Below are 24726 nucleotides of genomic sequence, written 5' to 3'. Positions count from 1 at the left end.
TTAAAAAGCCAGGATTCTTGGGTGCTGGAAAGGGTGGGAGACAAGCACCAGGATGGGGGCAGCTCCTGGATACAAGGGGGTCATGTCCTGCTTTACACAGCAGCCAGCAGATTTAGGGAAGTGTTATCCCAAGAGGTGGTATGGTGGAAAACAGAAAGAAGGTAAAAAATGGTTCAGATAACTACAAGAATAGAAGCCACTTAATGGACTATTTAAGGAAACTAGGCATTTTATCTCTAATTTTGCTGCTTAACACTACAAAGGACAGCCTTGTTAGAACAAGAGGACATTTTACTAGGAAGTGTCACATGTGTGTGAGATCCCCTGCATGGCATGACTCGCTGCACAGATGCAGTCTTCCCAGGTTCCAAGAGGATTTCACACATGGAATCATTTGGTCATCCCCACAAACCCACCACGCAGGCTCATCAATGTTCTGCCCAGGTGTAATGCTCAGCTGTGTCCCACAGATATTTCCTAAGAGTTAACACCGAGCTGGGAGCAAGCCAGGCAGTCTGACTCTGGAGTGCGCGTGCCAGTTCATCAGGCTACACACACTGCTTGAAAGATTACTCACTGGCGTTTTCAAAAGCATATGCAATAAATGTCTTTGCATAATAGTTATTTGGATGGAGATGAGAGAAAGAAAGGACAAATGAGAAAAAGTGAAGAAAGAAAGGGGGGAAGGGAATCAAGAGAGCCAGAATGCAAGAGAAAGAAGGATATAAAAGAGAGAAACACATACAGAAGGGTGAGGAAAGACGCAAGGAAAGTCCCTAGAAAGTGAAGCACAGAAAGGGGGGACACAGTGCTTGGAAAAGAGAGGGATCAGGTGTAGATTAACTCCAAATGCTAATACCACGAGTTTCAGAGCATTCCATTTATACCTTTTGACATTTTAATAGTTTAACAGTGATCACAGGTTGTCAAATACTTGAGTTCTGCAAACTTTGAAAATTCAATCTGAATGGAATAACCAGAGTGGGGAAACATTTCTGCCATAACACACCTGACAAGAATATTATCCTCCCAGGTTGTTGCAGTCAGTCAATCAACACACACACACACACACACACACACACACACACACACTCTCTCTCTCTCTCTCTCTCACTCTCTCTCTCTCTCTCTCTCTCTCTCTCTCTCTCTCTCAACCTGAAGTCTTAAGGGAGAGGCTTTCCACCTATATGAACTGTGAAACAAAGTATATGATTTATCCACACAAAAAAATCATCTCAAAGATAAGCAGGGCTAGCAAATAAAATGGAAATAAATTCAGCATAAAAATAGAATTTGTGGATCTGGTAAGACTAATTTCCTCTGGGTTTCTAATTTTTGCTCATTTGCATAAATAAATATGTAAGCTCTTACTTAAAGTTTCCGATAACTTCAGTTTCTAATTTGAAATGTTCAATCCCTTTAATACCTGTGGAAGAGAATCAGTACTCTGGCCACGAAGTTTGACAACTGTTTCGGAGGAGCTGGAGGTGGAAGAACCGATTTCTTTCACGATCAACCCTAAAGTAGAGCAGAGGAAAAAGACAATAAATACTTCAAATCATTCAAACCTCTTAGTACATCTTCTGACAAGGACTACCACCAGGAATGAGAACGTCAATACTAACCATTTCTGAAAAGTCCCACTGTGACCCTCTGTTGGTGGGCCACCAGGGCGACACACATCTCTTGTCTCACAGTAGAGATAGTCAATGTGGGGTTAGAGTGTAGGAAGAAGCTTAGAACAGGAATTTTCTTTTAAAAACTTCTAACCAAGCTATTTATGATGAAGTTAGAAATGAAAACAAAGACTGGGTGCAGCAGTCTCTTTACCATATCACATGAAGCTTACCCTTCCTCCAGTTTAACTCTTGCTGAACAGTGGCGCAGCCTTCTAGGCTTGGTTCCACTTGGATGTGCAGTAGTGAACTATAGGGGCTCTGTCCTCTGGAGTCAGACAGATCTGACTGCAGCCTGGCCCAGAAAATTAATTAACCATGTATAGGGCAGGTACTTAACCTCCCTCTGTCTTCTCATATAAAATGGGGCTGATAATAGCACCTATGCACTAGAGTTTTAAATGATGATCAAACAGCAAATGCATGACAGGGGTGAGGTACAGGGCCTACACACGAATACACTCAGCTCACGGAAGACTTCTTGGCTGAGGGACACCATGGCATGTACCTCCTGCAGCTGATCCCGCTGGCAGAAGACCAAAATGAGAGGCCACATTGAGACTTCAGTACTGGGTCTCTGAGATCATCACAGCACTCAATCACCTTGGTACTTGGGGGAAACTCACTACATTTTTAAAAACAGAAATCCAAGGTCGACACTTCCCTCTCTGACTTTAGCTTGTGAGTGAAACATTCAGAAAAAAATGGTCTCAGAAGGTAAAACTACTGATGAGAACTGGAAACATAAGTGAATGTCTCTGACATTTTCCCTGCCAGCACATGAAGTGGGTGAAGGTTAAGCCCTATATCGATCGACAAGGCCAAATGGCATCTTAAGAAGATTATATCCCAACCTTCCAAAAAAAGAACCCTAAGTAATGTCATTTTTACTCAACCCCCACTAGTAATCTATAGAATGACTTGTGTTCTATCTCCTAACTCTTTAGCAATGTCTCATAATGATTTACTGTCGAGCATATTCCTTTCATATGTTAAATATTTGACAATTACTTAACTGAAATATGAGGACATTCAGTACCAAGGTGATTGGGTGCTGTGATGATCTCTTTTGGTATTTTCTTTCTTATATACATATAAAACTCTCTGTGTAACTCTGATTTAGGGGTTAATACAGCTTTAGTAGAGGGCTTTTCTCTAGAAAGATCATTATGTTCTAGAAAGCATTAAACCTTTGAACACATCCTCACAGGAGCATGCAGACTTGTGCAATGACTGGCAGCTGGTTTGGTTCCTTCTGGATTTACAGGATTACAGGAGTTCCCATGCCTGTAAATAGTCTTCTCCCAATCTGGAACCCACCACTAGAAAAGTCAGCATTGACCAGACTCAGTGGATCAGCCTATAATTCCAGCACTTTGGGAGGCAGAGGTGAGAGAATTGCCTGAGTTCACAGGTTCGAGACCAGTCAGGGCAACTTGGCCAAGACCTCGTCTCTACAATAAATCAAAAATTAGCCGGGGGTGGTAGCATGCGCCTATAGTTCTGGCTACTTGGATGGCTGAGGTGAGGGATCACTGGAGCCTAGCAAGTCGATACTGGGGTGGCCATGAGTGTGCCACTGCACTCCAGCCTGGGCGACGGAGTGAGACTCCAACTCAAAAAAAAGAGAAAGAAAAGTCAGCATCAAGTCTGCAACAAGGAAGCAGTTCCTTCACCGAGCACGAGGGGCCAAGCAGGTAGCTTCAGTACTACCCAGTCTTGGCTCACCATTCTCAGACATCTAAATGCTCAAACTGCAGAGAATCTAGAAAACTAGAATGATGCAAGGAAGAAACGAAGATCATCTATGATCCTACTTCCAGAGAAAAGGCTATTACTCTTTGGTATTTTCTTTCTTATATACATATAAACACTATCTTTTTTTAATTTAATTTAATTTTTTTTGAGTTGAAGTCTCACTCAGTCGCCCAGACTGGAATGCAGTGGCCGCTCCCGGTCACCGCAGCCTCGCCCGTTGGGCTCCGGCGATCCTTCCGCCTCAGCCTTCCGAGTAGCAGGAGTTACAGGCATGAGCTACCACGCCCAGTTGATTTTTTGATTTATTGTAGAGATGAGGTCTCGCTGCCCAGGCGGGTCTCAAACCCGCGGGCTCAGGCAATCCACTCGCCTCAGCCTCCCAAAGGCGCAGGATTACAGGCTGAGCCACCGAGCCCAGCAACACTATCTTTTAATGAGGTCATCCTTTTACGTAATTTTTACTTTCGATATCCATCTTTCCTGTGTTATCAGTATTCTTTGAAAATCTCATATTTAATGACTGTATTATATTCCATTGTATGAGTAGAGTATAATTTAACCACTCATTCCTTCTTTTCATTTCTTTGCTATTAAAATAACATTTCAAAGAACATTTTTGTATATAAATCTTCAACAGTCATCTTATTTAATTTCTATTCAAAATTACAAAATTGACACTTATAAAAATTAGATGAAGAAATATATAAATACAAAGTCAGCCTCTCTCATGCCCACCCTGGTCCCATGGCATTTGGCATACACTAATTTAGACCACTTCCCTTCTACAAACATATTACATAATAGAGCTATCCATGCACCTATAGTGTGCCTCAAATTGTGAATTTATACTTAATATGCATTAAAATGTCTTTGAAAGAGAGAACATTCAGTATCATAAAGCAAATGGGACTGGGCGCAGTGGCTGAATTCTGTAATCCCAGCACTTAGGAAATCTGAGATGGAAGGATCACGTGGGCCCAGGAGTTTGAGACCAGCCTGGGAACACAGCAAGACCTTGTCTTTATCAAAAAATTTTAAAAAGGTGTTGTGGCATGCGTCTGTAGTCTCAGCTACTAGGGAGGCTGAAGTAGAAGGATCACTCGAGCCCAGGGGGGTGAGGCTGCAGTGAGCCATGATTATGCCACTGCATTCCAGTCAGGGCAACAGAGTGAGACCCTGACTCAAAAATAAATACATAAAATAAAATAAAGCTAAAACATATAGCAAATGGGCAAAAGGAGCAAAGTTTGGTTTATGACTCCAAGCATGTCTACAGCAACCGTCCTGATGAGCCCGCATGGTCAGAGTGATTCTCCATAAGCATGAGCAGGTCTGTTCCCAACAGAGTATCAGGAAGCCATGGTTCTGCTGGGTAAAGGGAAATCTGAAATAAAAGTTGCCTCATGCCCTTGGCAGAGTGCATGCCAGGATGCTGCAGACTGTGCACTGGTCTTGCTCCTGTCTGATTCCCAGGGCCTAGCACTTGGGAGAGGCTCACTGAGCTTCAAGGACTGTGGATCTGACAGGGTAGTGACTGGTCACCCCAGCAGTAACAATTTCTTTCATTCAATTCGAGATGGAAGAGAACATTTCAATAGTGCTGGTTCCAAAGGCATATACCTCTAAAGAGCAGAGAATAATTTATAATGTGTGACAAAAGCAGAAGTGACTGAGGTTTAAAAACAAAATCCATAGTGCTGCCTTAAAAATAAACAGGTTAGGCACGGTGGCTCAGGTCTATAATCCCAGCACTTTGGGAGGCGGAGGCAGAGGCAAGAGGATTGCCTGAGCCCACAGGTTCGAGACCAGCCTGGGCAACTTGGCGAGACTTCATCTATACAACAAATCAAAAAATTAGCCAGGTGTGGTGGGGTGCATGCCTATACTTCCAGCTTCTTGGAAGGTTGAGGCTGAAGGATCACCTGAGCCCAGCAGGTTGATGCTGTGGTGGCCGTGAGTGTGCCACTGCACTCCAGCCTGGGTGATAGAGTGAGACTCCAACTAAAAAAAACAAAACCCCCCCTCAAAACCCCAAACAGTATCTTCTATATGACAAAAACATATACTGTATATTATATAACCCTATAATAGGAATTCAGGGAATGCAAGTTTCCTAGAATAAACCATACAAACATGAAATTTACAAGCATCTTTTCAGGTCAACCCTTTATGACACTTTTTCTCCTAGACTCCTGTTCTAGTACAACAGAGTGGGAAAACACAACAGAACAACCTGGAGGCCTGACTTGCGTTTCTAGCTATGCAGTATTTCATTTCTCCCCTTAAATTTATGGGTTATCTCATCTGTAAACAGGAGCCCAGACTGAAGGGTCTTCAAGGCCCTTCCAGATGCACTATATGGCTCTCTGATTGAAAACAGCAAAAAATAAACCCTACTACACAACTCCCTTCTGTCCAAAGAACAGAGCAGAAGACACTGCTTCCCAGTACTGAGGGTTTCTCTCTCCCTTCGTCCCCAGAAGGCACTGGATCCTGCGGTTTAGGACCTGAAAGGGCTTGTTCCAGTCCTGTCTCGGATCTAGCAACCCCACCCCATCTATTTCTAGAGGCACTTGCTCCTCAGTTCAGGATGTTCAGCCACCTGAGGAGAACCTCCTGTCAGCTCACCGGAGTGTCCGTTCAGCTTTCGTGACATGAGCATGTCCTCTGTGATGAAGATGCACATGTCTGGGCTGACCTCCAGGGGCTCTTCACCTGTCTGCTCCAGGTCCCGGGGGTCATCGACCAACATCTCAATCTCTGACATGGAAGAAGGAAAGGACATTTAGTGACTTGAAGGGAAACAACCGTCACAATCCACAGTTGCACTTCGAGGGTGGCTGTGCGCTTATTCTCAGCAGAAGACACATCTGCTAAGGAGACTTTCCCATTGTGAACTCCAGGGACAATTCCCAACTGGGTATTATTTGTTCCCTTTCTTCATAGGACTGATGTAGTGCTGTGTGATCCACATGTCTTCTGTGAAATAGCCATGATGGGATCATCAGCTATTCCATCTTCTGTAAGAAAGAAGAAAAACTGCGCTCTCTTGCTGCAACGACAAAGTGCAAACTGAAGCTGACAGGGCGTCTGCCGAATGCCAGAGCAAGGTTGTTGACACAGGCAGACGAGAAGTCAGGGAGGCTCCTTGCTTCCTGCAGCTGCCTGCTCTCAGGGGTGTGAGTGACTTGAGACCCACATGAACTCCACAGGAGCCAAACATGTGTTCTGCAGTTTTTCTCTACAGAGTCAATCTTTCCCCCAAACCTGAATGTTGTAGTACTCACATGAGACAGAAAAGCAATTTAAAAGAGGCACACACCTAGGCTGTAGGTCTCACCTCCTTAACACAGGGTGAATTCATAGCAGCTACGTGCTATCTTTGTATATTCCCTGTAGTCTTGGTTACACGGGAGGCACTTCATTCTTGACTAAGTAGTCCCATGGCAAGGACTCAAGTCTTTATTTGGGGGGAGAGGTCCAGAAGCTCAAGATGCTTCTGTCACTCTTACTGCACTCCACTCTGCTGCCCCACCCACTGTATTATTTCATCTGGAAATCGAGAATCCTGCCTCGAGGGCTCTAGGACTCATCTCTACTCCACATGAACAGACTTGAGAGTCCTCAACCATCCAACACTGTGGTCACAAAGAATTGTGACTAGAAGGACGCTCTGTACACAGTCAGACACAAGTGACGCAACCAAGTCACAGGGAAGATGGCAGGACACCTCTTCTTCCCTATTGCGACTACTTGAAGCCACCCCCCACACATCGATTCTACATAACCAATACTTGGAAAAGCCAAGAGACAGAAAGAAGAGAGCGCAAGGGGCAGCACAGGTACCATCATCTTGCGAGTCCTCTTCCAACCGGTCCTTGCCGCTGCTCTCTACGCCCGAGGTGTGGGAGCTGCCGTGGCTGGTCATGGAGTTGCAGGTCTTCAGCTTGCGGTGGATGGCACTGCCAGCATAGCCGTCCTCCGGGCCCGGGTCTCGGGGCTTGGTGTCAGCTTCAATGCCCGAGGTGTGGGAACTGCTGTGGCTGGCAGTGGAGTGACGGGACAGGCGCTTGTGCTTCACGCTGCCGGCACTGCTCCCACTGGCCCGAGACCGCTTTTCCAACTGGTCTATATCCAGGTCCAGGTTGTCACTGATGTAAGATTCCCGGTACTGTTTCTTCTCTGCGTGGTGAGGAACACAGCTCATTAGACCAAGCAAGACAGAAGGGACAGCTGTCAGCTCAAGTGAGTCACTGGGCAGAGAACAAGGACAATTTCACATTCAGAATCTGGTGGCTGGAAAGCAGTGATAACTTAGATAGAAGCTTGACTTAAGACTACAAGCTGAATAAAAACCCCCTGCAACGGACTGAAGGAGGACATTTCTTCCTTCTTTCCTTCATTCATTTATTCATTCAAGTCAGAGTCTTGTCTGTCACTCAGGCTGGAGTGCAGTGGCACGCTCATGGCTTACCACAGCCTCGACTTCTGGAGCTCAGGCAATTCTTCTGCCTCAGCCTCCCAAGTAGTTGGGACTATAGGCACACACCATCAAGCCCAGCTAATTTTCTGTAGAGACCAGGTCTTGCTATGTTGCCCAGCTGGTCTCAATCTCCTGGGCAAAAGTGATGCTCCAGCCTCGAACTCTCAAAGTGCTGGGATTACAGGTGTGATCCATCAGGCCCAATCTGGAGACTGACTAAGCTACTCAAAGTTTCGAAGCTTCAAGCACAGGAAGAAGAGTGCTATTCAAAGTGTAGTCGCAGACCACTTCTTGTCTGCAAACTGTTATTGGTCCACAGTGAAATAAGTTCAGTCATTGAGAATGAACATTTAGAAACTTCCACAGTTATTTGACATTGCCATGACAGCCACTAGCATGATTCTGCATTCCACAAAAGTATCAGTCAACAGCATTTAAAAATCTGGTTCTTCTCCACAAATAATTTCAGAAGCACTGCCATGGAAGATCCCTTAATAAATATAATTATGCTAATTGCCATTCATTTTATTTGTTCATCTGTTCAATGTGTTCCATTGTTAGCTTAGCTCTAGCGGCTGAATACAATTTAAAATAAAATCATTCTTCTGAGAGTTCTCGCAAAGATTCTAAAACTCAGATTTTCATTAATTTAAGATTGCTTTTCTCCATTTGGACTGAACTAGTAAGGTTTTATTATCTATTTAGAAAAGAAATAGATTATTAGCCTTGGTAATCACGACTGGTTTGATGATTTATGCCCACATGACGTGACTGGTAAAACTGCTCTTTTATTTAACATGTCAGTGCTACTCTTTAATGCAGTCAAAGGCACAACATTGGAAATTCTCTTTTATTACATACTAAACTAACCATTACATTAAAATGACATAAAGTTACAACTCAGTTGCAGGTGTACAACTGACACAAAAACATTACTTTTGTGTTTTCAAGGTCAGAAATATAAAACAAAAAAACCATTTAGCTTCCTTGCCTTCTTAATAATGATGAGAAATAACACATTAAAACAATGTTAAAAATAGAGTGCATTTGGGGAATGTCAAGTTGGTATTATTTTAGAGATTGTTAACTAGTAGACTAATTGGGTTCTCAGGGGCCTGTTCATGGATTTAATTGTCATGTTTCTTGGTTAAGTGAAAATACTTGGACTCCTGATGTCTGAATCCAGCTCTGAAGTATGATTACCACAGGCTACTCAAAGAGGGAATGAGCAGCAAAAAAATAGATGTGTTTTCCAGAATGTGTAAAAAAAAAAATGCTTGGAGAAGGTTCTGTGTACACTTCTGGGCTGTAGCCCACCCGCCATCATTCTAAGGAACTGGGCTCAAACACGAAGATGCAGCCACACAAAAAGCAGGTGGAAGCGGACATCACAGTCTTACACCATCACAATAAAACACACCCAGGTGCAGCCTGTTGCTCAGGGAGCAGACTGGGTTCTAACAATCCCTATCTTCTGAGGGCAACAAGTATGAGATGAAGATGGAGAGCTGAAATGTAGTTTCACAAATAATGACCATGAGGTCCTTGGAAAGTTGGAAAGTGAAGAGAAAAAAAGTAAAAAATGTCTACAAGATATCAGAGTTCTAAGGCTCTAAGACAAGTAAGGAATTGTGGGTCCAACCATTTAAAAGCCTTTCTGCCTCTTTACAGATAGCAGTTTTGTTCCTAGCTTCCTGGTAGGTTCAGAGGCAATCTGTTACTTTGTGTGCCCTAGTATACTCAGGAGAAGCCTAGTACTCACTAACCTGTTTTCTATCTAGGAGGAGCCTAGTGTAAATCATATTTCCCATCAACAAGTCAGTGCAGCTTTGCTGTTCCATGTGGCTGACTCCTGTTCCCTTCTTAGTGCTATATCACGTACACCTTTTGCAAACATCTAAGAAGTTTCACAGAGTCAAACTGAAGGAACCATTTAAATAACTCTGAGATTGAGTCTAAGGAACGCAAAATGCAACCTCTCATTCCCCTAATAAACACTGGTGTCAGCCAGTACAGATCATCAATATGTCTGTGTTCTTTTCGCTTCCTCTGTTGTAAAAGTCCAGAGGCGACAGTTCTTCATATGTTACTTTAGACATTAATGCAGTAAATGTGTAAAACCTAAGAATAAGCTCCAGCTATTTAATAAAGTTAGGCTTAATTTTTTTTTTAATGACACAAGGCATGTTTTTCCTTCCTTTTTAAGGAAGGAAGAATTCTTGTCATGATTTTTTACTATAAAGTTCTAAAATAGTGTTGCAGACAAGGTGACACTAAATGAAATTTAATTAAGAAAAAGACTTTTTCTGCTAAACTAATGTCAAGAAAAGAGCTTTTCTTGTTAAAATGATGGAGCCCTTAAGTGTGGCGGGATCACTGGATTCAGGCCAAAGTTGGCCCAGAGGAACTTAGTTTTTGGCCTTCTTCAGACTCAGAGGTACCTCTAAGTAGAAGAAACTAAGCCTGTTTTCTTTGGAAGACGAAGAAAAGGTTTTTCCCTAAATCTGTCTTCAAGGACACAAATAAAAGATCCAATTTACACCTCTATATTCCTTCATTCCACTACTGCTATGGTTTGAATGCCTGTCCCCCTCATCCCAAACTCATGCCGAAATTTAACTGCCATCCTGACAGTAGCAGATGTGGGACCTTTAAGAGATGATTAAGCTATGAGGTTCTCCCTTCATGAATGGACTAATGTGGTTATCAAGGGAGGGGGTTCATTATGAAGGGGAGTCTGGGCTCTTTTTCTTTGCCCTTCCACCTCCCACCATGAGATGAAATAGCAAGAAGGCCCTTGCCAGAAACCAGCTCCTTAATCTTGGACTTTCTGGTCTCCAGAACTGTGAGGAAATCCATTTCTGATGACCCAGTCTGTGAGATCTTTTGTTATAGCAGCACACAACGAACTGAGACACCTGCTCACTGAAGCCCCCAGATATACTTGGTAGCATGCATGGTGATGACAAAGCCCTGCCCCTCGGAGCACTCAAAATCGTTTTACATTTTACCCTGGAATCTACAGAAGGGCCATGGATTCTTTCGGTCTCTAAAGGTCTCCTTCAAGGTGATCTGAACAAGGCGTGCCAAAATGCTGCAGGCAGAAGGTTGGTGAGCTAAAGGAACTCCGCGAGGCACCACGTTGGCCACTTAGAAATGCGGCTGACTTGGCAAAGTATGCACTCTGCACCTAATTAAGTCACCTAGTCCCACAGGTTCCCTTGGTTCCTCAACCTCCTTCTGTCCCCACTGAATTCCTTTCCGTATTCATGTCAGCAAAGGAGAGATATATGTGTTCTACCAATGAGTCACTGTGGGGAAGAACTGGCAGCCTGCAACAGCAGAAGTCAATACACCTGACAGTCGTACCAATTCTCTCCAAAGGCAGGTGTGGTTTGGTGGCAGACAGTGGATGGTGATTCATGTTCTCATCACCACTCCTTTCCAAGGGAATTGCCAAATGGGGTCTCATTTGGATCGAGAGATCATCTTTGAGAGAAATCAATCAGAAGCACACACTTCTATAAAGATCTTTAGTTCATGTAAGAGAGGATAGCGATTTGCCTTGTTTCTGCAGAAAAGGTAAGCCTGAGGGGTCCAAATTTGTTTTGGACATGAACCTAAGATATAAATCTATATCCTGATGTTCGTGCAAACAACCCAAACCTAACCTCATCAAACTAGCACACTATCGAATTTCCAAAGGAATGACTACAACGTGAATTTGTACGTCAAATTGGAAGCATCAACAAACAAACAAATATGCAACACAGGATTTCTGAGGATTTGAAGTGAGGCATGTGTGCTACATGGAGGAACTCCAGGGTGCCACAGTTCAAGATAAAGGGCTAACCATTAGACTAACATTGTGAAGTTGAAGACTGATGTCAGAGGCCTCAGCCTTTGTCCTCCCCACCCTGACTGGCCCCACTTTCCAGGGTCCAGCATGCTGGGGCCCCAGACAGACTGCTCTGTTCCATCTGCACTTCAGCAAAGCTCCATGACGGCTGACAACATGCTCATATGAAAACCTCTCTCTCTGTTTGTCCTTGATGGACTGGACGTGGGGGGTCTCCCAGCTGTCAATCAGAGAGGCTGGCCACACATCTGTGACACACCTTTATTGTCACTCTAACCTAATGAATAACAACACTGAAAGGAACTCCAGACCATCTATGGATAACAGCACCAAGGTGGGTCAGTTGCAGATAAAATCTGAGTTGCAGATAGACCGTTGCCCTGTGCCTTTACAAGGTGGCTTTGCAAGGATTTTCAAGCCAGTCGTGTGTGAGGAAAGTTTAAAAAGACTGCACTCCAGGGAAACTCTGAATAGTTGCTACGGCGGGTATGCTCTAGTTGTCCCCTTACCTTCTGGGACAAATGCTGCTCAGAATCTGGAGAGCCCGAGTCCCCAAATCCCATTGCCTGGAGCTCACAGCCCCAGTTTATGGTGATGATGGATGAGAGACCACGAGTGGCCAGGGCCACTACTGCTTCCCTGCCCTGAGACCCTGCGTACCTTCATTTTCCTCCAGTTTCCGGATGTGGCGCAAGACAGGCTGCAGATTCATGTAGAGGCGATGGCTATTGCCCAGGAGCTGCAGGAGGTGTCTGGAGCGCATGGGGCACCCTGTGTAGTACATGAGCTTCCTGGCTGAGGGAAGCCCATCCGGCAAGATCTCAAATTTCTTACCCTGTCGAAGGAAAGCGTGAGTCAAACTTAGGAGGAAAATCAACCCATGCTTTGCCAAAGTTTTCTATTTCGTAGAGAAAACTATAGATTCAGAAATAGATGGAGAAAGCTCCATCTAAAAGTCCCTAAGGGATAAGTTATTGCTTCCACTTTCAAAAATATCACAGGACAGAGGAACACCAAAAATTCAAGGAAACGGCCAGGCATGGTGGCTCAGACCTATAAACTCAGCACTTTGGGAGGCCGAGGTGAGAGGACTGCCTGAGCCCACAAGTTTGAGACCAGCCTGGGCAACTGGGCGAGACCTCATCTCTATAATAAATCAAAAAAATTAGCCGGCATGGTAGTGTGTGCCTGCAGTTCTGGCTACTTGGAAGGCTGAAATGGAAGGATTGTCAAATCCCATCAGGCCGATACTGGGGTGGCCGTGAGTGTGCCACTGCACTCTAGCCTGGGCGACGGAGTGAAACTCCAATTCAAAAAAAAAAAAAAAAAAATTCAAGGAAGCATCTAACCAGGGTCTTTCAGAAAACACTGACTATGTAAGACAGCTGAGGAATATCTTTGGTTTCTCTGGCTGGTCAGGATATTTGTCTCATGGAGAAAAGAAGGGCCCATCATTGAAGTATCCCCAGATGCAATCCCAACACCTTAACTCAGCATACAAGATGAATTCTAGAAGAGACTCATACATTCAAGTATTTATTGATCACTTACTATGCACCACTGTGCTAAGCACTGAAGAAAAGTAGCAGTGCATAAGACAGATAAGGTTTGCATCCTCATGAAACTACATCCCAGTTAGAGAAATGGCAAACACACACATAATAATCATAGCTTATGATAAATTCTGGGAAGAAAACAAGTAAGGAGTTATAACGGTAGGACATATCTATTTGGGGTTTAGGAAGAATGGGAGATGTCTACGAGAAACCTGGAGGGAGATCAGACGAGAAGAAGAAAAAACAGCTATCAGGAGAGATGTAAGGAATCTCATTAAGTCTGGGATCATTAATGTAAAGTTCTAAGTTGGGGGTGAGGGTTTGGCAAAGTTCTTTAGTTATGGGATATTATGAATTCCTTTAACTTTCCTGGCAATAAATAGCGCAACTACAAAAGGAATAGTTCAGACATAATGATTCTCAGCCGGAAGGCAGAGGTAAGCAGGGAGGGAGGGCTATTTTAATCACACACGCATTTAAAGTCGGCACAAAGTAGTATGGGTTTGTAAAGCCCAGATAGGAAGAGGTGTTTATTGTTGCTGTTGTTAACTTCTTTTTAAAGGAACTGCCAGTGAATCCTAATGCTGAAATACAAATAACTGAAACTTTTCAAGCACAAAACATGTATTAACTCATTTAATCCTCACAACAAATCTATGCAGGGGTCAACTATCACCATTTTGGAATAAAACCAAAGCACAGAGAGTTTCTGTAACTTGCTCAAGGTCACACAGCTAGGCAGGGCTTGGTTGGTTGTGAGAATCATTATCTGGTAAAACTTAGCAAAACAGTATCCTGGTTTCTACTACAGACCATTGAGTCAAAAATTCCTTGAGAGGAGGATAAGGACCAGAAATCCATATCTCAAACAAGCTCCTCGGGTAAGGCCAATATACAACTAGATTCAATAACCACAAGTCCAGGACCTAAAAAAGCTCCATTTCATACATGCATTTTATTACCACTTAATTTGGGACATAAGACCAGGCTTGGTGGCTCACTCCTGTAAATCCCAGCACTTTGGCAGGTCAAGACAAGAGGATTGCTTAAGCCCAGGAGTTTGAGACAAGCCTGGGCAACACAGGAAGACCTCATCTCTACAAAAAAAATCTAAAAATTAGCCAGGCATGGTGATGTGCACTCACAGTTCCAGCTACTTGGGAGGTTGAAACAGAAGGATGGTTTGAGCCTAGGAGGTCAAGGCTGTAATGAACCATGAGCGTGCCACTGCACTCTAGCCTGGGCATAGAGTGGGACACGAACACACACACACACACACACACACACACACACAAACACACACACATTAAAAAAAAATCAAACAGCTCAGATACTTTCACAAAGAGCTTGGACAAGAGAGAGCCACTGAGGAGAAGGCAGGTCAGTCTTCACTTAGTGTATGAGTAAAGTGGAATCAGATTGAATCGTGCCCAAGTAATTAAGGTAATGTGAAACAAGTCTTCTGACTCACAGGGCAGTGTAGAGTCGGTGCCCACATTCTATCTGCAAGGTAGCCCTTTGTTTATATAGGCCATCTTCCTTATGGGAGAGAAGCACATGTCTACAAATTCTTATCTGTATCAGTCTCTATATTGTACAAATATGAGTACATTTTTGGAAAGAATTGTAGGTTTTTCTTTATAATACTGAGCTTTAAATAGTCAGATATTAATAGAAACATCTTTTTATATAATTCTATATTCTTTGCCCTTAAGAAGTAACTTCCTAAAGAACCAGTTAACCTCTACACTAAGAGTAATTTACTCTGATTATGGCTTTCTGTTTTCCAATCCCCCTGCTGTAGGCTTTTTATGATAATTCTATTTAAGGAACTTACCTTGTACTTTTCCCATCAACTATCTCCTACAATTAGAATAACTTAGGGGAGTGTGGTAGGGACCAAACACACAAATTAAAATTAGCAGTTTCTTTTGCTAGAAGATTTTTGACTTCAAGTTCACTACTGATACACGTGACAAGGATCAGAGCTAATGCATGCATTAGGATACAAGAGAGCAAATTATCTTCAACATCAACTTTTTAAATGTAACAACTTTTGTGCCCAAGACATATTGTTTAAAAACAAAACAACAAAAATCCATAAAAATAAGCAATTACTTAAATGTTCCTAATTTAGTTATTTTAAACTCACCACAAACACCAACTTTCCAACATTTGTCCAGGGGAAATCATAAAGTAATTGTTTCTCTTCATCTAAATTCTGTGAAAAGAATCACAATGCATATATAGAGTTAATGAGAAAAATGACAAATACTCTAAAATGGCTCTAACTTTTCTCCCTGAAAACTAAAATACAGTAATTAAAATCTGAAAAAGGTCCCCAACTCTCTTTGGAGAAGTGCAGACAGTAATTAGAAGATTAGTGACACATCCTGTAGCTTTTGGTTCCTGTGTGACTGTATTAACTGGTCCTTTCAAAGCAATCTTTTCCCTTCTGGCCTGTCTCTAAATTTAAATAAAATTTCCAAATGACTCAGGCATTCAAGAGGTGTAATAAGGCACTCAGACTTTCATAATTGGATATTTAGCCTACATCAAAGATATGAGATTCTTATATTTTCCTGTGTCTTACAAAAAGAGGTATTCTGCCTCCCCTGTTGATAGCTGTCTGATAACACCATCCCACCTGCTGAAGAGTGACATTGCTATTTATTCAAGGGACAAGTTTTATCAGAAAAGTGTAACGGAAATTAAAATGTCTGGTCAGTCAACATATTAAAATGTTATTTTTCTTTCAACTTGTAAGTGCTCCAGAGGATAAAAGAGAATATTTAAAACCAATGAGAAATCAAGAGAGAAATGTCTGGGGTAATAATGATCTGTTAGTGATCTTTTAGTGATGAACCTGGGCTAATCTTTGGCTTGTTGATCTTACTATTGTTAAGGACCAGGCGGAGCCACATCATCTGTTCTACATCATCCACATCTGTGCTAAATAAACAGGAAATAAGGAACAGCCAGTGGCTGAGAATGAACTACCAAACCTATTGCAGGACCACACAGGCCCACTGCAAGAGTAAGACATGGTCAGTACCATTTGACACTTATTTCTCATTTACCAACCTGAAATATCTGTATTCCCCGCATGGTCAATCCAAGAGTCAGTGAAGCTTCAATTTCCCTTTTATCCTGCAGGAATAAGATTTGATGAAAAATTATATATTTTTTTTATACAGTGGGCAATTTAGCACTAAAGAAACATCTCAGGATTGAAATTCAGAACTGAAAGGTTTTTTACTTAAAGCAACTTTGCTCTACATCTCTACAGGATTTAAGAAAATCATGAGCACATATTAAATAAATAGTGGCCTATTCTACTTCTGAAATCCCTGAGATTTCAAAGCTTTAGTGTTTTCACTATATTACAAACACTTCCATATCCAACAATATTCTAAATACTTTATATTATTGAGAACTCCAGGAAAAAAGACGATTTTTGCGGCTTTTGTGTCATCTGGTTTTTTTAATCTTCCATCTTATGATTAAGCTTTTCTCAGATCTTAGAATCTTAAATCAAATGTTCTAGTTGTATTCTGAGATGCATCAGACTTCATATGTTTAAAACTGGACAAATCTCCCAGCTCAGAAGCCAAAATTAGAGGCAAGTGACTAAATATTTTAGATTCTCTCATGAGGACAGATAATAAAGTTGTGAGAGCTTTGTTTTCGGTTAGTTTGGAAATACTTGTTTTTATGAAGTTCAACTATCACTTGCCCATATAATACATATTCTACCAGCTAATCCATAAACTGTAACAAATAAACAACAACAATTATAAGGGAAAAAACCCTCAACAATTAAACATATACTTTGAACTCTGGCCATATCTTTTAAGTGCTCATCTATAAGAAGTATATATGAGGTATGAGGTTCAAAATAAAAAATAAATACAATAAGTATTTTTATTATGAGATTTCTCAATAAAAACAATAAAATAATATGTAAAGATACTGATTAACTTAGTGCCAGTTTCTCCATGAACATGGGAAGAAATATCGTCAGAAAATGTTTCCTCACCTGGCACTGTCAAGGGAAGACACTGCCTATTTTTATTATTTAGGCTGTTTCTTTCCAATTAGTATATTGTTACATCAAGAAAGACACACAGTTTAAGGTTGAAGAGGAGAAACCAGTGCATCCCTATACAAGTTCTGGTCAATTTCCCTTTCAAGTCTGTACTGACAGTTTTCTCAAATAAAACCGTGCACATAAACATCTGACTGTTCACATACAAGGTATGTATTTGTGGGAAAGGGGTATAAAGTAGTGTTCTTCAGAATGTTCCCTGTCCTTTGTCTACCTTATTTCCAGTTTATGAGCAGCCCCTAAATGAAGCAGATTTAATAGCTGTCACTTGATTTCTCCAAAGAATGAAAACTGCACATCAGGTAACAATATCCCCATTTGATTCTGTTACATTTTTATTAAATATCTTGTTTTAAGCAGATAAGAGAGTCATTTCCTATACCATTTAGAAGAACCATACCTTCAGGTAAATTTAAAAATTAACTTTTTACACAAAAGGTAAATTGGGGATATCTACTTTTTAAAAAGATTCTTCTTCCTTAATAATATATATATTTTTTTTTGAGTTAGAGTCTCACTCTGTCACCCAGACTGGAGTGCAGTGGCCGCTCCCGGCCACCGCAGCATCGACCTGCTGGGCTCCGGCGATCCTTCCGCCTCAGCCTCCGAGTACCTGGAATTACAGGCGTGCTGATTTATTTATTGTAGAGATGAGGTCTCGCTGCCCAGGCGGGTCTCGATCCCGTGGGCTCAGGCAATCCACTCACCTCAGCCTCCCAAAGGTGCAGGATTACAGGCTGAGCCACCGAGCCCAGCTAATAGTATTCTTTAAAAGAGCAAGCCTTCCCAGCAAATGAAGTAAGAAGCAACTGATATTTGAGCACCCGCTAACATGCCAGGTATTCTACCTCATTATTTCAGAATCATTATCTCGTTGAATCATTGAATCTTCCCAACCTTGCAAAGTATATTGAAAATGTCATGCCCACTTAGTGGAGGGCTCAAGACTGCAGCTACAGTGGCCTCAGTTCCCTGCTGAAGTGAGCAAGGACATAGGGCTTCTAACTGATACCTGATTCCAAAGCCACAGCCTTTCAAACACACTGTTTGTACTTCTACTGCGTCTTAAAATAGAAATTAGTAATGAAAAATGTCATTTATTTGCATTCTGTCATGTAAATTGAGGTATCACAATGGAAATTTCTTAAGGTTAAACACACACACACACACAAAACCACAATTTTAGCCAAAAAGATCTTAGGGAACTCAACTATGCCATTCAAGGATGATGGGTATTAACAATGCATCTCTTGGGCATGGAAGAGACAGAAAAACTATCACGTTGGTCCCTCATTAAGTTTTCTGAGCCAGCTAAGCAGATTACTGAGCAATACATCCAAACTAAAGCCCAGTCCCTAATGGTCTAGTTATGCTAATCTTACCACAAAGGGCATTATAGAGACAGCAAACACAATACTAACAATGGTAATGGTAACAGCAGCAAGCCTAACAGCATGCTTAACATGTGCCTGGGCCTGTTTTAAGCACTTTTCATCCAATAATTTCTTTAGTCTTCAGCAGTCCTAAAAGATAGATTTATTACTGTCCTCACTATGGAAAAAATGAAGCACTGAGAAGTAACTTGTCTAAGGTCACACAGTAAAAAGCCGAGCTAGGATTTAGTTCCAGATGTCAGGCCCAACTGTCCATGCTCTTAACCAATTCATTCCATTTGGTTTGAGAATATACCTCTGAATATTTAAGTGAGCATTCAAGAGTACTTAGCAATGAAGTGGCGCTCGTGGGGACATTGACAGGGTAGGTAGGAGGGGGTAGAGGAAGAGAAGACAAGAAGATGAGAAAGAGTAGCATGAGGGGTTCCCTGAGCATAGTCCCTTGTTATCTGAGTGTGTCACCCCTGCCCCAGCATGGAAAAATGAGGCTAGAGATACACAGAAGTGAGAAACTTCAGAGAGAAGGAAGCATGGAGTACAGTGGCGTAAGCACATCAAGAAGGCCTGGATTGAATCCTGGCTTCGGCCATAATGTTTTGTGATCTTATGAGAATTACTTTATCTCCTTACGCCTCAGTTTCCTGGTCTGTAAAATGAAGATTACAGTTTCTTTTTTATAGTCATAAGGATTAAACAAACAAACAAATAAATAAAGTGTGCCCTATGAACACAGTACTCGATAAACTTCAGCTGCTGTGGTGATGGTCTTATAATTAATGAATACAATGCAGGAATGGCTTCACATTGAGGAACATTAAAAATTATTGATCAAACAAGTTACAAACGTCACTCTCCAAAGTAGAAGAGCAGATCTGAAGAGAAAAATAGAGTCATAATCACTTATTCACAATTTGTGGCCATTTGTCATCTCACTATCAGAATCATTAAAAAATGCTTCATCCTGTTTCAAGGTCAGAGAAACACCACTGACTCCAACTGAAATTTCTTAAGGTTAAACACACACATACACACAAAACCACAACTTTAAGAATTTAGGAATTTAGCCAAAAAGATCTTAAGGAACTCAATTATGCCCTTCAAGGATGATGGGGTATTAACAATGCATCTCTAGGGCATGGAAGAAAGACAGAAACGACCTATGATAACAAATGGTGGCTCAAATGACACTCTTTTAAAAGCCTGTTAATAAATGAAGTAACAAATTTTAAAAGAATTGAAATCCTAACTGAGGAGGTATTTTTTTTTTCTCAGAAATTGTGCTTCGTACCTTATACAGTCTGTAGTAATGAACAGCAACATCATCCAGGCGGACGGCCTCTTTGATATATTTAAGATGAGCCTCAGAAGCCGTCAGTGCAAACTGATCTTTGTGCATGTTTGGAATGTGCTTCAGGATGTAGTCCTTCCCCCTCTTGGAAACAACCTGTTGAAATACAAGGGGTTGCAATGCAACATTTGTTGGAATGACGTACTGCCCCATCCCCAAAATTATGAAAGGACAAGATTCTAAAATAGGCCACGTAAACTGGCTAATTTCCATTAGAAAATTCCCACTTTTATTCTGTTTTCACCATCTGTTATGTTGCTAGGCTGAATCAGCAAGTACTGGAAGTTAAAGTCCATTTAACTGCAGTGCTGAATATCTAAGAAGAAAAATCATAAGAAACGGAAAAAATACGTTCTCTTGGCTTTAAAGTCAAATAGAAAAAAAAGTTTATGCAAATTTCCATAATTTTGCACACACTATCCTACTTAACTCTTAGAAAATTACAGGCACAAAGTGGGAGGTTCTGCCTGTTAATCCACAGAAGGCAGGGGACTGGGAGGAATTCTCTGAAACATTTGTGGTTCTTGCATAAAAGGTTGATAATGAACACTGCTGGAATACTTACGAGAGAACAGTTTCACTCAAACATGCACTGTGATTCACTGTGACTTAGGTTTTCATCAGACAGTAGTCTGAGCTTTTATATGTCAAAAGTGGATAGCATCTAGCAGCTACAGGCTAAGAGAAAAGCTGACTAAAGTCTTAGCTGACTTCACGAGAATTATAAAATATGGAAAGAAGTATACAATGTGAGCAAAACAGTGGAGCTTAAAATGATCAGAATAAAATAATTAAGAGAATTTATAGTTTTACAATGTATGTGCAGATACTGACATCTTGTTTCTTCCTGTTAAATAGTTTACGGAGAATTAAATGTGATGCATCACTAGTCAACTGTCAAGTTGTGCTGAGAACTCAAGTTACAGATTTCTCTAGATTCCTTTTCCATGGTGATCATCTACACTAGTACTTGTCAACCTTGATTCACGTCAAAAACACTGGAAATAATATTTGAGGGCACCGAAGTAGACGATTTTGGTGATCCCAGCAGTTGATGACACTGGTACCTTGGCACACTGGGTGCCATGGCATACCAACTGGGTTTAAATGACCAAGATTCGGGAGTACCTGATGATAACTAGAGGACATAAATACATGCCACAGACAGCAAGCAATAGCTTGACACGTAGTGTAACTTCTCTTCCACAAGAGAAGTCTACAAATCAGTTGACAAAAATTTTAGAACATACTAGCAAACCCTTACTTTACTGGGGACAAGAGATAAACAGATCAAGTGAAAATACGACAGATAACACTTATGTCCAGGGACTTATGTTCTTGACCCCTGAGCAGGAATCAAGATGATCCCTTGATGATCTTCCCAGAAGGAACCACAATTGAGCTGAGGCTTAGAAGATGCATAGGAGTCAGCCAGGTTAAACAGGGAGGCGGCTTCACTAGCTAAAGTAACTGCAGAAAGGCCCACAGGTGTGCTGGATGTTGACAGAACATACAGTTCAAGGTGCTGAACACGCAGAAAAGAAGCTGGATGTGGGAACCACATCCTTGTGAGTTTCTAGGTTTTGCTTGGGAACCTGGGTGTCATGGTACAGGTGATAGGGGAGCCCCTGTACATGGTAAAGTAGCCTGAAGCTGGGGCATGCTTCTGCAGTAGAGCGGCTGAGAGCTGGGCCCTGCAAAGCTGTAGGCACTACGACTGAGGAGACACAACGAATGCTTGGGAAAGCTAACAAACAAAAACACAAGATAATTGTATTTCTGAAGCTGGGTAATTGGTAGTCAAGCATACATGTTATAGGATGATGCAGCTGATGGGATGGACAAGGAGACAGAACAGTGATGAGGGAATCCAGATGGCTCTCAAGTGCTGAGAGGTGGGAATACATAGAATTGAGGTGGGAAGAAGATTAAATCATTGAGCTTGAGGTGCCTAGGTGTAAACACCTACCTCACGGATACAAGAGAAACAGATTTGGGAGTTGCCTGCATGCAGGCGATTGTTAAAAGCATTAATGGGGATGATCTTCCAAGATGTGAAGTGGTTGAGTGTCAAATACAGCAGTGAAATTCAGTGAAAAGGGTCCATTGGATTTGTCGATATAAAGGCCACTGGTGACCCCAGGGACAGCACCATGGGGGGACTGATGGGGAAAGAAAGCAGACTAAGGTGGCTTCAGGAACACATGTGGGAAGTAAAGCCAAAATGTCAAACATACACTCACTACCTTCTCAAGAAGCTTTACTGAGAAGGACAGGCAAGAGTAGTAGCTCTTCTTTCCTGAGGATGAGTGGGTGAGAACCAATCATGTTTTGTGCATTCTGACTAGAGGAGAGTTAGTTTGAGGAGAGACTCATGATACAGGAGACAGAGATGACACAGCAGAGACCTGAGGAGGAATGGAAATACACACAAGGAGGGGTGGAGAAGGCCCTTGAGACAGCTTGCGTTGGAATAACCTACATTTTCTTGCTGAAGTCAGGGGGGTGGTTCTTCTCCTGGGAGTGTAGGACAAGAAGTTGACATAAATTTTTTCTCACACAGCAAAGGCTGTGAATGATCTTACCTTCTGAAGGGTCATGCTCTTCTCCCTTTAAAGGAGGGAATATGCTGCTCTGGTCATAGTAGATAAGACAGTCAAGGCCTTGTGAAGGCCAAAAGGAGATGGGCAAATTCCAAGTTCCACCGTTTTGGGACCGATGGCAATCCTCTCACCCATTAACCATAAGCAGACCAAGTATATGGAGACATCACATGTACTGCACTCTCAAGTGTTACTTTTTTTTTGAGTTGGGAGTCTCACTCTGTCATCTAGACTGGAGTGCAGTGGCATGCTCATGGCCACCACAGCCTTGACCTGCTGGGCTCAGGCGATCCTTCCACCTCAGCCTCCCAGGTAGCTGGAACCACAGGCACGCGGCACTACACCCGGCTAATTGTTTGATTTATGTAGAGACCAGGTCTCACCATGTTGCCCAGGCTGGTCTTGACCCGTCCCCCCCCAGCTCAGGCAATCCTCTCGCCTAGGCCTCCCAAAGTGCTGGGATGACAGGCGTGAGCCACCGCACCTGGTCAAGTGTTAAATTTATACTTGCGCATCATGAGGCATTTGAGTGGCCAGAAAACAGCTGAGTTCCCATTTCTAGAAGCAACATGAGTAGCAGCGCAATGAACCAGAAATGTGTTAGAGAAAACACTCCTTAGAATTTGAAAACAGTGCCTACCCAAGATGGGAAGTAGGCCTCCGGCTCAAAGTATTTTCCATAGTGCTTATTCCTTTTGAAGTTACCAAGATCAGCCTGCAGGGCAAAGGCAGCCAGCAGGAAGTAGGCCTCCTCCCGGAGCACACACTGAGAATGAAGAACTTGTTTTCTCAGGTGCCAGTAATAATAGTATCTTGCCGCTCTGTCACTAGGAGAATAAAAGAAAGCAGAACCTCATTTTGATGCAACAATCCAATCGCGTGTAAACAGAGCCCAATCCTGCTCTCCATCTGGCAACAGCAGCCCTTCTGTTTCTGTTCCCCCCCACCTCAGCAAAGGGGAAGGTTGGAGCTAATACCTGATTGCTGCCTCACTGAGGTGGGGGGGGTTGGAACCCCAAGTCAGACTACCCAGACAACAAAGCTAACATTTCCCAAGGCTTACAACTTTTGACTCACTCAGGGAAGGGGAAAAGGGTCTGAGTCATTCCACTCAAATATGGCAAATATTTCACTGGAACAAGCATTGGAATAGAAGCTAGATATGTGTCGTCTGTACTAAAGTAATTCTGCTATGACATGCTGCATACACGACATAAACAAGGACAAATCTGAGGGGCAATCCCGCTTTCAGGTTTGGCTGTTCTTTTTTGTTTTATGTTTTAACTGAGCACACTACAAATACTCTAAGACCCTTTAAAAAATGTTTCTGTTTATATGTCCTTCAAAAAAATTTTTTGCTTAACTATAGTGTTCTTTAAAAAAAATTCCTCTGAGAAGAAGGAACCCAAAATTTTCCTTCAATCTGGTTTTTGTTTTTTTTATTAAGTGAATGTTACTTTATGGGTGTATTTTTATAGGCACATGTCATAACAATTATACTCCCCACAAGAGAAAATACTAACAGTGTACTCATGACGATGTGTTGAGGTCAGAAATAAATAATCCCCATTAAATACATTAAGAAGTGCTGACTGGGGCAACCCATGGTCAAAGCTCTAAAAACGATCAAAGTAAACATGCAAGAAGTGGGCATGTTTTTTAATAAGCTTATTTGCTTCCATATTATTTTGGGATAAATGTTTAACTGAGAGTCACAGTTAATGTCATTAGTAGATAATAATAAAGACACATGGGTTTATTTTATGTTTTTTTTTTTTGAGTTGGAGTCTCACTCTGTCACCCAGACTGGAGTGCAGTGGCCGCTCCCGGCCACCGCAGCCTCGACCTGCTGGGCTCCGGCGATCCTTCCTCCTCAGCCTTCCGAGTAGCCGGAATTACAGGCATGCGCTACCACGCCCGGCTGATTTTTTGATTTATTGT

At 42.1% G+C, this 24726-nt stretch overlaps 1 protein-coding gene across 2 annotated transcripts in view; it reads right to left on the bottom strand.

The window, feature by feature from the left end:
- FRMD6 (FERM domain containing 6) overlaps window positions 1-24726 on the bottom strand; it is a 45853-nt gene that overhangs the window by 3553 nt on the left and 17574 nt on the right. For both annotated transcript variants that reach the window (XM_008070508.2, XM_008070509.1), the window contains exons 5-12: window positions 23426-23612; window positions 20123-20278; window positions 16417-16482; window positions 15485-15553; window positions 12437-12611; window positions 7281-7616; window positions 6063-6194; window positions 1427-1518 (exon numbers count right to left, since the gene is read on the bottom strand). In XM_008070508.2, the coding sequence (XP_008068699.1) occupies window positions 1427-1518; window positions 6063-6194; window positions 7281-7616; window positions 12437-12611; window positions 15485-15553; window positions 16417-16482; window positions 20123-20278; window positions 23426-23612 (1213 nt within the window). The remainder of the gene's footprint in view (window positions 1-1426; window positions 1519-6062; window positions 6195-7280; window positions 7617-12436; window positions 12612-15484; window positions 15554-16416; window positions 16483-20122; window positions 20279-23425; window positions 23613-24726) is intronic.

This window comes from Carlito syrichta, unplaced genomic scaffold (assembly GCF_000164805.1).
Source record: "Carlito syrichta isolate Samal-C Ts95f unplaced genomic scaffold, Tarsius_syrichta-2.0.1 Scaffold313468, whole genome shotgun sequence".
Lineage (NCBI taxonomy): Eukaryota > Metazoa > Chordata > Mammalia > Primates > Tarsiidae > Carlito > Carlito syrichta.
Note: the sequence above shows the minus strand (reverse complement) of the source record. Positions and strands in the feature narration are given on the sequence as shown.